The sequence below is a fragment of the Nicotiana tabacum genome, chromosome 22 (assembly GCF_000715075.1).
Source record: "Nicotiana tabacum cultivar K326 chromosome 22, ASM71507v2, whole genome shotgun sequence".
NCBI lineage: Eukaryota > Viridiplantae > Streptophyta > Magnoliopsida > Solanales > Solanaceae > Nicotiana > Nicotiana tabacum.
Genome location: NC_134101.1, coordinates 229,320,743 through 229,335,497, shown reverse-complemented (window position 1 = coordinate 229,335,497; position 14,755 = coordinate 229,320,743). Strand labels below are relative to the sequence as shown.

The window sequence follows — 14,755 nt, the reverse complement described above, 5'->3', positions numbered from 1 at the left end:
AATATCTTCATAAAACATAAATTGCATAAAATTTAATATTGTTCGTTGTCACTTGTCAGTCATATTGTATATTCTAAATCTATCTCTTTACTTTTTTATTTTTTGTTTTTTCATTTTTTTCCTTAGCTGGAGCGTTATATGTTAAACACGGATTTACTTCTCCCGTTCACTTTTACTTGGCACGTTTTGACTTTTCACGCCCTTAAAAATAATAAATAAAATGCATAATTTACTATAATACCCATATTAATTGATGCATATTTTATTAGATTTGAGAAAATGATTTAAAATGAGTAATAAATACATCGATATAACAGGAAAAAAATTTCTCTTTCTATATGCGTAAAGTGACAAGTAAAAATAAAAATTTATTTTTAATATACATGCCAAGTAAAAGTGAATGGAAGTAGTAGAAATTAGTAAAATTATAAGTGTGTATAGAAGAGGGAATTAAAAATGACAAGAACAAAATAAATATTATGTATGGTAGGATATATAAAGGGATAGGATAAAGGGGGAGAATGGAGGGATTTGATTTTTATTTGCAGCGTAGAAAGACATTTTCTTAAGTAGAACTTTAATTGTATTTACAGAGCTCCATTCTCAGCCGAATTGAATTGAAGATGACGAGAATTCCTCTTCTGCGTTACTCTTCCAATGCTATTTCCCGTTCTGCTTCGGCATTTACTATCAGAAATTATTCTTCTTTGACTCTCTTTCGTCAAATGGTCAGAACTCAGTCTCTTCCTTCTGTTTTTAGCTTCTCCAAATTATTAAAGACTATGGTAAATATGAAGCATTACTCTTCTGTTCTTTCCCTTTTTCGACAAATGCTGAAATCTAATATCCCAATTGATGGTTTCATCTTGAGTATCGCGATCAACAATTATTGCCTAATGCATCGTTCTGACTGCGGATTTTCAGTGTTAGCCATTTACTTGAAGAGTGGCATTCCATTTGATGTTGTCACCTTTAGCACCATACTAAGGGGACTCTTTGCTGAAAATAAAATCAAAGATGCAGTTAACTTGTTCAAAAAGTTGGTGCGAGAGAATATTTGTGAGCCTGATGAAGTCATGTATTCAATTGTCATGAATGGGCTTAGCAAAATGGGCCATACTCAAAAAACATTCGATTTGCTTAGGGTAATGGAACAAGATTGCGGAAAGAAAGAATCGTTCATTAAAGGAGATGATGAACGCATTGTTGATAAGTTCTGGTTTGCCACAGAACTTGTGGGGGGAAGCCATTCTTACGGCCAGCCGAATACTAAATCGAGTACCCCATAGTAAAACACAATTCATTCCATATGAAAAATGGAAAAGAAGGAAGCCCAACTTGAATTATTTTAAAGTGTGAGGGTGTTTGGCAAAGGTGCAAGTTCCTAAACCCAAAAGGGTAAAAATAGGACCGAAAACAGTTGATTGTGTTTTCATAGGATATGCAACTAATAGTAAAGCATATCGATTTCTGGTTCATAAATCAGAAAATCCCGACATTCATAATAATACGGTTATAGAATCAGATAATGCTGAGTTCTTTGAAAATATATATCCGTATAAAAAGGAATGCGAGTCGATTGGTGAAGTATCTAAACGACCTCGGGAAGAAACAAAAGAAAGTACATTTAATCAGGGGGATCCAAGACGTAGTAAACGTCAAAGAACGTCTACTTCGTTTGGACCAGATTTTGTGACTTTCTTATTGGAAAATGAGCCTCGAACATTTAAAGAAGCTATGTCTTCTTCGGAATCATTGTTCTGGAAAGAGGCAGTCAATAGTGAAATAGAATCCATATTGAACAACCATACATGGGAATTGGTTGATCTTCCTCCTGGAAATAAACCTTTGGGTTCTAAATGGATTTTTAAGAGAAAAATGAAAGATGATGGCACTATTGATAAATTCAAGGCAAGACTTGTTGTCAAAGGGTATAGACAACGAGAAGGTCTTGACTACTTTGATACATACTCCCCAGTTACAAGGATTACGTCCATACGAATGTTAGTAGCATTAGCTGCAGTGTATGGTCTTGAAATTCATCAAATGAATGTTAAAACGGCCTTCTTAAATGGAGAGTTGGAGGAAGAAATTTACATGGAACAACCTGAAGGGTTTGTGGTTCCAGGTAAAGAAAATAAGGTATGTAGACTTGTTAAGTCCCTTTACGGACTAAAACAAGCACCCAAACAATGTCATGCGAAATTTGACCAAACAATGTTGTCAAATGGTTTTAAGATAAATGAATGTGATAAATGTGTGTACATTAAAAATGTTCTAAATCACATAGTCATTGTTTGCCTATATGTGGATGATATGCTGATAATGAGTAATAACATTGCCAACATAAATGCTACTAAGCGTATGCTAACTAGCAAGTTTGATATGAAGGACTTGGGAATTGCAGATTTAATTCTGGGGATTAAGATCCAAAAGACTCCTCAAGGCCTGGCATTGTCACAATCTCATTATATTAAGACAGTACTTGAAAAATTCAAGCACTTGGGCTTTAAAGTTGCAAAGACTCCAATTGACGTGAATCTTGCACTAGCAAAGAACAAAGGCCAAAGCATATCACAATTGGATTATGCTCGTGTGTTGGGATGCTTAATGTACATCATGAATTGTACACGACCAGATATAGCTTGTGCTATAAGTAAACTAAGTCGATACACGAGCAATCCAGGCCAATCTCACTGGATGGCAATGAAACGAGTTTTGGGATACTTAGAACATACCCAAAACTTTGATTTGCACTACAGTAAATATCCTGCGGTGATTGAAGGATATTGTGATGCAAATTGGATCACCGGTTCAACTGATTCGAAGTCCACAAGTGGATATGTATTCACTATTGGTGGAGGAGCGGTATCTTGGAAGTCGTCCAAACAAACATGTATTGCCCGCTCTACAATGGAGGCTGAGTTCATAGCCTTAGATAAAGCCGGTGAAGAAGCTGAATGGCTCCGGAATTTCTTGGAAGATATTCCATTTTGGCCCAAACCATTGGCACCAATATGCATACACTGTGATAGCCAAGCGGCAATTGGAAGGGCTGGGAGCGTTATGTATAACGGTAAATCTCGTCATATACGACGAAGACATAAAACCGTTAGGCAACTTCTCTCTAGAGGAATTATCACGATTGACTATGTAAAGTCAAGTGATAATGTGTCAGATCCACTTACAAAAGGCCTAACTAGAGAGGTAGTTGAGAAATCATCGAGGGGAATGGGACTATGGCCAAGAACAAGTCATTGTGGCGGTAACTCTACCTAGAAGACTGGAGATCCCAAGATCTAGGTTCAAGGAGATCAAACAAAGTCATTAATGACGGTTCAACATTGTCAACAAAATTTGTTTTAGTCCATTCTCGTGATGAGACAATGTTCAGTACCAAGGATAAAGCATTAAGGCTTTTTAATGATTTCTAAATTTGATACAGGGTATATCAAATAGTGTATCTATGGGATGACACGTTTAGGAATCACCTATGTATGTGTGAAGTGTTAGCCGCTTCAAGGAGAATTTTGCAAGGCCAATTCTCTACGCACTTATGAAACCAGGCAGTGTTCATGGCTGAAACGAACACAACAATGAGAACCAAAGACGGTTAAGGGATTGATTGTGTGACTTATGGTTGTCTAGGTATACACTAAAGTTCGACGGTTCAAAGATATCAAATCTACCGATTGACCGAGTATATCCGACATAAGTTCACTACGAAAAGTTCAAAGGGAAACCTACTTATCCAGATGCAATTAATTCTTGTTTGCAAATCACACAAGTTTTTCATGCATACTTCCATGATATAGCCATTCCCCATTCATGTGGGGGATTGTTGAGTTTTTGTTTAAGATGAAATAGTCTTAAAATTAGAGTGAATGGGAAATGGGATTTGGATTCGGATTTGGTCAAATAATCGATCGATTGATTAATTTTTTGGACCAAATTTATTTGTTAATAGTGAATATTAACGTGATATAATCCGTGTTTGTAACGGATGTTTTCCAATCCGTGTATTGTGTTGCAACACTAAGCAACAATGCAGCCTAGTGCACCTTCCACAATGGTGCAAGTGTTCCTCCCACCAAGCAAGTGTATATACCACCATGTAAGTGCTTTCTCCATGATCTAGTGCTTGTTGCACCATGGAAGGGGCGGATTTCTCTCAAATAACTGCTATAAATAGAGCATAAGTTGGAGAGAAAGAAGAACACATCGAAAAAAACACTTGAAACACTCTGTATACACTTAATATACACTCTGTATACACTGGATATACACTCTGCATATACTGGATATACACTCTGTATACACTGCGTATACACTGGAAAAACGAATTGCAATTTGATATTCTCTTCAGTAAGAATTCAACATTGGCTATACTTTGCATTCCTTCCTCTCAGAATTTCCATTCGACTTCTGAGTTGTCCTCCTTATTCTGCATTGTTTTTAACCACAAACAAAGCATCCATAAGTGTGATTTGTTGCCGAACTTTGTGTTCGTTGAAACACTGGGGTTTGAAGTACCGCTACACCAGTGTGTAATTCGTTCTATCCTGGGAGGAAATAATCTATAACCTTGGGTACTAGGAGGGGATTAAATTCCTTAAGGAAACACTGTGAATTCAGTGGGCTCGAATTAATTTCTGTTTTTTTATTTATATTTACGTTTATAAGCTAACATTCTAATTTCCAGAATCATTATTTACAAGTACAGAGGAACAACACTATGCAAAGAAGGAAAAGTTGAAGATGCTGAGGAGGTAATGAGACACATGAATGGAAAAGGTGTGGAGCCTAATGTGGTCACCTACAATGTGATAATTGATGGATATTGCTTGCGTGGTCAAATGGATAGAGCAAGGAGCCTTTTTGATTCCATGACTGATAAGAGCATTAAGCCTGACATTTTTAGCTATAGTACGTTAATAAATGGATATTGTAAGAAAAAGAAATTGGATGAGGCCATGCATTTGTTTCATGAAATTTCTCGAAATGGATTAAAACCTAGCATTGTTACCTACAATACTATTTTCGAGGTCTATTTGAAGTTGGAAGAACCGACATTGTGCAAAAATTCTTTGCCGATATGCTTTCTATGGGGCTCATACCCGATTTATGCACTAATCGCATTTTGCTCCGTGGTTATTTTCAGAATGGACTTGTTGAAAAAGCTATGTCTCTATTTCATGAGTTGGAAAAAAAGAGAGAAGATATTGATATTGAACTTTACACTGTTATTATTGACGGATTGTGCAAAAATGGTCAGCTCGACAAAGCTCATGCTATTTTTGAGAAGCTTTCTTTGATTGGATTGTTTCCTAATGTGATCACATACACTACAATAATAAATGGACTATGTCTAGAAGGGTTGTTGGATGAAGCTAAAGATATGCTAAGAAAAATGGAGCACAATGGTTGTTCGCCAAACAACTGCACTTACAATGTTATTGTGCAAGGATTTCTCAAGTGTGGCAAAATTAGTGAAATGAACACTTTTTTAAAGGAAATGAGTGGAAGGGACTTCTCGTTTGATGCAAGTTCTGTAGAGTTACTAATAGACGTTTCAGCGAAGGATCTTTCTTTGCTCGACACAATACCACAATTTCACTCGGGAAGTTAGAAGTGAATATTTATTTCACTTGTTATCAATATGATGTAATTTCCTTTTACCTTGGCCAAAGAAATCGCATCCAAAATGACGGAAGGTAAAAGCACGACAATTAGAACATTGCTTAAGCTTTCCAAGCTAGCTTATTTAAGAGGTACACCTGTTCTGATTTTTAATTCTTTTGCCACTCTGCTTTATGTTCAGAATCATATTTTATTGCACTCTTAATATGAGAAATAACTCGAGTTTCCTTATGTGTGCACATTATACGTCTAGGATTATCATTTTCAGTGGTATTTAGTTATCTTCAGGTATTATCATTTCCTAAGTTTTTGAATATCAATAACAACTTCCTGTCAGATGAGAAGCTTCTTTCTGTGTTCCATGAGGGAGTGCAATGTGGTGCTGGCATGGGCCCTGGAGTCGATAATGTCATTAACATTATTTCTTCTATACTGCTAATAACTGACCTTACTGTTTCATCCTTTTTATTCTTTTTGTTGCAGAGTAATACCAGCAATTACAAGAGTTTCCTGCAACAACTAGCGCAACATGAAGAACTTTGCCTGTCTGAATATAAAACAATTAGGATTGGCGAGTCTCACATTCTTCTAAGTGTAGAAATTGAAGGAGAAGTCTTTCATGGGGATGCTGCAAAGTCCAAGAAACAAGCAGAAGAAATGCTGGCAAGGTCGCTTATATAGCTTTAACAAAATGTAAGCTAATAGCTAATACCCTTCTTTACTTTCTTACTTTCTTTTGACAGCTTGAGCTAAATGGATATAGCTAATAGCTAATACCCTCCTTTAGTTTTCTACATTCTTTTTACATCTTTTCCAATTTCAGGCAACTGTTTCCCTCGGACTTGGAAGATGAAATCTCCAAAACCAAACCTTTCATGGAAACTAAGGAAACTAAATCTCCAAAACAGTCCACATCTGCTGAAAAGGTTACTGAATCTATTGAGAAGTCACCTTCTTCAGTGGTACCATTGTGGAATTTGATATCATGCTGAGAATAGTGAACTTTGAATTTGGAATGTACCTTCATTTTTTAAATGTCTCATGCGGAGAGAGTAGTAAAATTTCCGCTCAAGTTAACTGTAATTTCTCATGTTATTAAGTTGGTAATTGATATTTCTTGAGGCAGATCTGATATGAGTAGTGGGTGCATATGCATCTACTGTCTCGATTCGGATTCTATATATGAAAGTTTTGATAAATATGGATATATTTGAGGTGGCTCCATTGCATTTAAATTTTGGATCCGCCTTTGAGTTTCTATTGTATACCGTGTGGAAGATTAAGGATCTATTGTGTACCGCGTGGAAGATTAAGGAGAAGAGTGTCGAGAGGCATTTTCCTGAACTAGCTCTGATGATGGCACAAATTTTTCATATTCTTGAGTTGCTCCAGAAGCTTCATACAACAATAACCCAGTGAAATTCCGCAAGTGAGATATGAGGAAAGTTGTGTGTACGCATACCGCGGGGGTGCTTAGGGTGAGGGTGGGGGTGGGGGTAGAAATTTCAGACTCTTGGCTCGAGAAGAAGAATAGAAACAAGCAAATATCTAACAATAAAAGCCAGAAAAGTGATATCAACAATGTATGAACCGCAAAATAAATGGAAGAAAGCAATAGCATTAGCAATCGCAACAAGTAGTAACGACACTACATCAGCTTCATCTCCCAGTGAATTCATTTCACTACAAAAAACAAATTGCTTCCAGGTTCCCCTATATATGAGTTTAACTTCTATACAGACAATTAAAAAGAATTTTTACCGTTAAGTCACCAAAAAATAATATAACTAATCATCCATAAAAGGTGATACTAATCACTTGAAAAATAAGATGTGTTACATGCTACATTAGGTTATCCAAGAATATAACGAATGAAGTAAAGGAAAGATAATATGTTATGAAGAACATACAAAGCACATAGATTAAAGAAGCCGATATAGCAAATATCAATTTGCCAGAACTCAGAAGCCTACATATCATTTCCTGGAGAAGAGTGTTCTCCCTGATTCTTGAATATAAAAGTAAAACTGCTCTTGTAAATTCAAAGAGGACGCATCATTGGATCGACTATCTCACTTGGTGCTGGCCAAGTGTGCGCGGAGAAGCTTAGCAGCGGCTACCATGTTGCTGAGAGCAGGATTAACTTCCGTATACTTGCGCGTCTTGAGGCCACAATCAGGGTTAACCCAGAGGATGTTGGTATCAAGAACTGCAAGCATTTTGCTGATTCTTTCAGCAATTTCTTCTGCCGATGGAATCCTTGGCGAATGGATGTCGTATACTCCAGGGCCAATGCCAGCACCATACTTCACTCCCTCGCAGAAAATAGAAAGAAGCTTCTCATCTGACCTGGAGTTCTCGATCGTGATGACGTCAGCATCCATGTCGATAATTGAATGGATGATGTCATTGAAGTTAGAATAGCACATGTGGGTGTGAATCTGTCACAACAAATGGCAATATTGATCAGAATCCTATTAAAGAAGATAAAATTTTACATACCTCTTTTTACTAATAAATCAGCAAGGCTAGCTGGCGTATGGTCTGAAACTCGGTGGATAATAATCCGCCCTTCTACCCTTCTCTACTTAAAAAAACCACGTTTTTTCCGCAGCAGGGTTTGAACTCGTGACATGCGCCTAACCCACACATCATGTGCTACCTTTTAACTACGGCAACAAAGCTCTAAGGTAAAGAAGAAAATTACTACCTTAAAGAAAAAAACCTTCCCTAATAACAATAAAACACCTCCCGGCTCTACCGAGCTCTTAGCTTTATCTGACAACTATTGGAAAGAAAACACCAATTTCACACATGAATTTTCTTATGACTCTTTCCATCCCCTTGTTGCAATACCGTTGGACATCGAAAACATTATGTTCCTTAACCTTTTCTAATATTCTTATCTTTTTTCTTCCTATTCTGTGAGGAGAAGCGAAGCAAGAATTTGAGATTTATGAGTTCGGGATTCTAGTACGTTTAAGTTAGTGGTTCAAAATTGTTAATTTGTACATATTCAATGAATTTCTTAAGACAAATATAAGATTTGGACCGAAGCTACTGGGTTCGGCCGAACCCGTATCCTACATGCTAGCTCCACCTGTCAGTGAAAGGGTGCATGAATTTCGGGAGCTAGTTTAGTAGGATAATACATTGACTATCCAGGATAGATATTTTGATGTAGGAAGATAACTTTTGAAGAAGAAGCTAGCATAAGATACTTTTGCACATACTTATAATTATATTTATAATGAAAACTTAGAGTGAATATGGACCTGTGTAGTGTCTTGAACACCACAGTTAGTTATCCTGAATGAATGTACAGCCCAGTTCAAGTAGAAAGCTTCCTCGGACTTTCTAAGAGGCAAACCCTCTCTCAAAGCAGCTTCATCAATCTGAATGACATTAATGCCAGCCTTTTCAAGATCTTCAACCTCATCCTTAATAGCCAAAGCAATTTGATAGCAAGTCTCAAACCTAAAAAAACAACAACAGATCAGTTAAATAAGAAGTGCAGGGGGGGGGGGAGGGAAGAAAGATAAGCTACTGTGTTCAAGCTTAAAAGTTCGAACCTCGGCTGGTCATCTCTAACAAAAGACCAGTTTAAAATAGTAACAGGACCGGTAAGCATTCCCTTCATCGGGCGCTTACTCATGCTCTGTGCCAGTGAAGACCAAAAGACAGTCATTGGTTTTGGGCGACTAACATCACCATAGATAATTGGCGGCTTAACACAGCGGGATCCATAAGATTGAACCCATCCATTGGCTGTAAAAGCAAAGCCAGATAATTGCTCCCCAAAATACTCAACCATATCGTTTCTCTGCATTTCGGTGATGAAATTTAAGTGGTCTCAGCTTCTTCGGCATAAGCATATATACAATTACTTGACTTATATATCTCACCTCCGGCTCTCCATGCACAAGAACATCAATGTCTAGATCTTCCTGGAGTTTGACTACTTTGCTGATTTCCTCTGTTATATACTTGACATATCCTTCCCCCGAGATCCTACAATAGTCGGAGGAAATTTTTTAGGGCTTTTTTCATTTTTGGCCCATCGGCAGAAATTAATTGTGGGCGGTAGCCCAAATCTACAAAACATATACACTGATTATGTATATTATTTGTATATTTATGTATATAATACTTAACATACAAAACATATACATTTGTCCGCTATTATCTTTTGCAGCAGCCTAAAAATTTAATATGCAGACATAAACCATAACAAATTTAAAAAGAGTAACTGCACAAGTAAATAGCTAACTTGTTAGCCTTGTATTCTCGGCGAACTTTTCTTAGCTCTAACGTCTGAGGGAAAGAACCAATAGTAGTGGTTGGAAGAAGGGGAAGATTCAGCTTCTTCTGTTGAGCTTCCAACCTTGCACTGACATTTGTGGCTCGGCGATGATCAGAGCCCTTCAAAGAAGCAGCCTGAACATGAGATGCGAATTATGAGTCGATAATTCCAAACAGCTTAAACTATAATAAAATCGATATTAATTATAAAACACCTAAATATACTTACAGCCTTTTGAACAGCCTCGTTTGTCACTCTAGGAGAGGATTTTCTGGAAGTGCGAGCCGCAGCATTAGCAGAGAAGAATGCCTGCAGACAGAAACTTCATTGTAAAATATAACCAATATTAGGATTTAAAGATTCATTACTATTTGAATCCGATATGCTCTAGATTTATCTTTGACTGATCCAGAATGATGATAAATCTTCCATGTAGATAATTAACATAAATATGTAAAATACCTCGTCTCTTTGGCCAGCTAATGCCTTTGCCAATGCATTGACTTCCACCAATTTTTGTGCAGCAAATGCAAGCCATGACTTAATTTCTTCATCCAACTTAGTCTCATTCACTAAATCAACTGCAGTGTGGAGAAGTGAGCAGGACGTGGAGACCACAAGCTTGTCTGAGGAAAAGAAATGCCCAAGAACATCACTCATATGCTTCCAATAATGCACGGACTAAGATCATTTTCACTTATAGAAATAGTTATATATAGTTGCAAAGATTTCATTTATTTCCTTATTTCGAGATAAAGCAAAGAGCAAACCGAGGATTCACTTTACTAGTACACGTCTAAAAGTCAACATGCATACCAAAAGTGTAGAAAATTTTGGAAGACTAACATTGTATATGAAATTGTGGGGATAACAAAGGATAATGGAATAACCAAACAGCCGAAATTCTTGACTGCAATACTTCAAAGTTTGAAACAGACCTTATGGTGCCTATTCTATGCCGTTAAATCCCCTAACGAAAAGCTAGAGAATAAAAAGAAAATCACAATTAACATAAATTTCTAGGCTTCCTGAGAACATATGCGGCTCAGATTTCACGATTCAATGTATAAAAGTGCAGTTATAACGCATTACCTTTTCCGACTATGTTCTCAAGAGCTTGCAAGGTACTGAGAGAAGAAGCCAGATCATTAGCCCATATATTCCTCCCATCAACTACTCCGGCGAAAAGATACTTCTCCGAAGGAAAACCGCTCTTGATCAAATCAAGAGTCTTCGATCCACGAACAAGATCAAACCCCAATGCAGTAACACCTTTTAAAGCGGTCACTGTTTTGAAAGCTTCAGCAGGAACATCCGCAAAGTATGTCTCAATGAGGACGTTTAAACCAGAAAGTGATGACTCTAATTCTGAGTAAGCGTGAGAAAATGCCCCTAATTGATGAAAATCAAGATCTTTAACAAGAGTAGGCTCATCAAACTGAATCCAACTTGCACCAGCTGCCTTCAGTTCAGCAATGACTTCCCTAAATGAGCAGCACGATACAAGGCAGTTGTGGTGAACATTATAAGATAGAAATACAGGATAAATAATAAATAAGGGAAATTTGTTTTATCTTACTTGTAAACAGGAAGAATTTTGTCAATCAGTGAGAGAAGAGGAAACGACTTTTCAACACCTTTTGCTGCTTTTGATAACAAGAGGAAGGAAACTGGACCGACAAGAACAGGGACGGTGTCAACACCTAGCTGCAAAATCAAAAAGTTGAAACCAATATCAGCACACCAAATAATTCCAAAAGATTCAGTTAATTGGAGGAACAAACTAAAACAACTGACATGTGGCTATCAGTTTATACTAGGAAAATACGAGTCAATACCACATCAGGATGGTTTTCAATAAAGACAACAAAATAGGGGTTACTAAGTGCAATTCTACTATGATACCGATGATACAAAGTGCTCAGCGGACCTCTAAGCAGAGTTGACCCTTTTCGGTATATCCTCGAATTATGCATCAGAGTCATTTTGGTTTTCCTATCTAAATATGTAAGTTAATCCTGAAACTTAAAATTTGTTACTACTCCCAGGCAACAACACCCGTTTAGTTGGTTAAGAACCATGAGGTTTCAGGTTCAAATCCCAGCATAGACAAAAAAACACTAGGCATTTTCGTCCTATCTGTCCAAGCCTTAGTGGACAAAATTACCTAGAATTATCTGGCACTTGTTGGTGGTGGGAGGTAGCAGGAATCCCGTAGAATTAGTCGAGGTGCGCTTAAGCTCGCCCGGACACCATGGTTAAATTAAAAACAAAACAAAGGACCACCCATAATGTGATCTCATTGCAATGACATATTTGATGTTTGTGAGGCTGAGAACCCCTTATATAACATCTTGTACCATTTATATTAATATATATTTGCAACAAATGCTGCCTGACTCTCCAAAATGCTGCCGCACCCATGTCGGATCCTCCAAAAATGCACTACTTTTGGAAGATCTGACACACTCCCAGTGACATTTTCGGAAACTCCGAGCAATATAGTTTGCAACAAGAAAGAAAGTCGAAACTTTTAGTATGAGGCATAAACTTACCGATTTAGCCTCCTTGTATTCATTAACTGCCTTGTGATATGCATAACAGAACTTAACATCTGGCCCCAATTCAGGAACAATGTAGTGGCTGCATCCAAGAACAAGAATCTCATATTAACCTTCAATTACACAATGATATGCAACAGATCTCAGAGTTCACTAAGTTGTTAAAACACTTGAATGAAAAGTCGTCACTTACTAGTTGGTGTCGAACCACTTTGTCATCTCCATGGCAGGTACAGAGTCGTTTCCCCTAGCCATCGGGAAGTATACATCAAAACCAATCTCACCACCGTTCCAACTATATCTTGGCGGAACTGCACCTAACATAGCAGTTGTGTCCAAGACCTGGTCATAATATGAGAACGTGTTGCTCGGAATATATTTAATACCACCTTCAGCCATCTGCTTCCAAATGGATGACCTAAGATCAGCTGCCACCTTTTCCAAATCCTCGGAACTGCTCTTCCCATCCCAAAAAGATTCCAACGCAAACTTAAGCTCTCTTTTGGGCCCCATACGAGGAAATCCAACAACGTGAGATGCCATCGTTCTGTTTTTTTATCCATTACAAGTAAAAGTAAATTACATTTGTACACTTCAACAGCCTCTAAAGTTTATACATCTATCTGCATTTTCATGCAAAGGATCGCATAACAATCATTCTATGACTGAAAAAAATGCATAACATCATGAAACAGATGGTTTAAGACTGCACCAAATGATAAAACAAGTTAAATTGTGCAAACCATCTCATCTAAACCTCTAAATTGCGCAAGCAGAGTTACTTCTCATTATTTATTTAAGTTTGCAACACGCCCCTTCACGTGTTAGGTGATTCACTGAATTATTTTGTATTAGATATATATCGGACAGTGTTGCTCAGATTCAAACCCGTGCTTACACTGGTACCATGTTAAATTACATAAACCGCTTCATCCAAAAATTTAAACACTAAACAGGAGTAGAGTTTTTATTCATTTACTTACCTCTGCAACAAAATACACATAAAAAGTGCCCAAACAAATACATGAATTAGTTGATAATAAGTAAAAAGGCAGCCCAGTGCACCAAGCTCCCGATATGCGGGGATCCGGGGAGGGGCCGGACCGCAAGGGTCTATTGCAGGCAGTCTTACCCTTCATTTCTGCAAAAGATTATTTCCACTAACCCGTGACCTTCTGGTCACATGGCAGCAGCTACACCAGTTACGCAAGGCTCCCCTTCTTCGCGAAAAATAAAAAATTTAAATACCACAACCAAAAATCAAAACTCTGAACAAAACAAGTTAAAGAAATGGGAAATACAGATGATAAACTGATAATCAGCAAAACTGAAAAACTTGAACCTAAAAAAACACATGATAAATTAATAATGAGCTAAAAGCTTAAATACCCACAACCGAACATGAAAACTTTGAACAAAATACACATAAAAGGTGCCGAAATAAACACATGATAATTTGATAATATGCAAAAACTCAAACACCCACATTCCAAAAATGAAAACTTGGAACAAAGAATATATAAAAGAAATGAGCAGAACACAAACCTGAACTGAAAGTTCAAATTCAAGAATTGAGTGCCACGTGGATTGGTGAAGGGGATAGTGAATATAGAAATTGAGGAACCAAATGATAAAAAAGGTGATGAAGAAATGAAGGGAGAAGAAGAAGGTGTAGAAACCACCAGTGAAATTTGTTTCATATATACTGAACTTAATTTCTTAGCGGTAGTTAACATGTCCACATTCAAGATTCTATATACTACTGTTTGTTAGACCTACTGCTGCTGCTGTTTTTTGTTTTATCTTTTTTTCTTTTCTTTTGACCCCTCTTGTTTTATGTTTTTACAATATAGCACCAAATGTTTTTTCTTGGTAATCTTTTGAGTAATTTTCATAAAGTTCTATCGTTTAGAGTCTACTACAATATGTAACTATAATGTACCTAATTATAGGGGTGTATACAAAAGATACAACATGTGCATTATAGTTTAGAGTCTAATTACCATACGTAACTATAATTTGCCTAATTATAAGGGTGTATACTGAAGATACAACCTGTGTATACAAAAGATACAATCTGTATTGACTGTATCCTTCGAGTAACGAATATAACCAATGTAAAATACAAAAAAAATAGAATGCTCTCATTGAAAGTCGAACTCAAGACATCCACTAACTAAGTGAGTGATGTAACCAACTAAGCTACGAGGATTTGTTGCTCTCACATTTCAGTTCAAAATAACTTATCTCT

The 14,755-nt window shown here is 37.0% G+C and overlaps 1 protein-coding gene and 1 pseudogene across 1 annotated transcript; one reads left to right on the top strand and one right to left on the bottom strand.

Moving 5' to 3' along the window:
• Positions 1 to 4,057: 4,057 nt before the first annotated feature.
• On the top strand, positions 4,058 to 5,644 carry LOC107821156 (uncharacterized; annotated as a pseudogene).
• Positions 5,645 to 7,394: 1,750 nt separating this feature from the next.
• Positions 7,395 to 14,270, bottom strand: LOC107821157 (5-methyltetrahydropteroyltriglutamate--homocysteine methyltransferase-like). The gene is made up of 12 exons (XM_075245130.1): positions 14,050 to 14,270; positions 12,698 to 13,051; positions 12,499 to 12,586; positions 11,523 to 11,650; positions 11,036 to 11,427; positions 10,406 to 10,569; positions 10,172 to 10,252; positions 9,911 to 10,077; positions 9,546 to 9,651; positions 9,213 to 9,463; positions 8,916 to 9,117; positions 7,395 to 8,081 (listed from the first exon to the last, which is right to left on the bottom strand). The coding sequence occupies exons 1-12, from the start codon at positions 14,238 to 14,240 to the stop codon at positions 7,713 to 7,715; spliced, it is 2,493 nt and encodes an 830-aa protein (XP_075101231.1). The 5' UTR covers positions 14,241 to 14,270; the 3' UTR covers positions 7,395 to 7,712.
• Between the last annotated feature and the right edge of the window lie 485 nt (positions 14,271 to 14,755).

What these genes read in the sequence shown, in the direction of transcription:
- LOC107821157 (XM_075245130.1), bottom strand. Translation starts at nt 14,240, where the DNA reads ATGTTAACTACCGCTAAGAAATTAAGTTCAGTATATATGAAACAAATT. An exon ending in AAAATTCTTCCTGTTTACAA is followed by an intron (nt 11,428 to 11,522) that starts GTAAGATAAAAC and finishes CTGCTCATTTAG; the next exon opens with GGAAGTCATTGCTGAACTGA. An exon ending in ACGAGGCTGTTCAAAAGGCT is followed by an intron (nt 10,078 to 10,171) that starts GTAAGTATATTT and finishes TCTCATGTTCAG; the next exon opens with GCTGCTTCTTTGAAGGGCTC.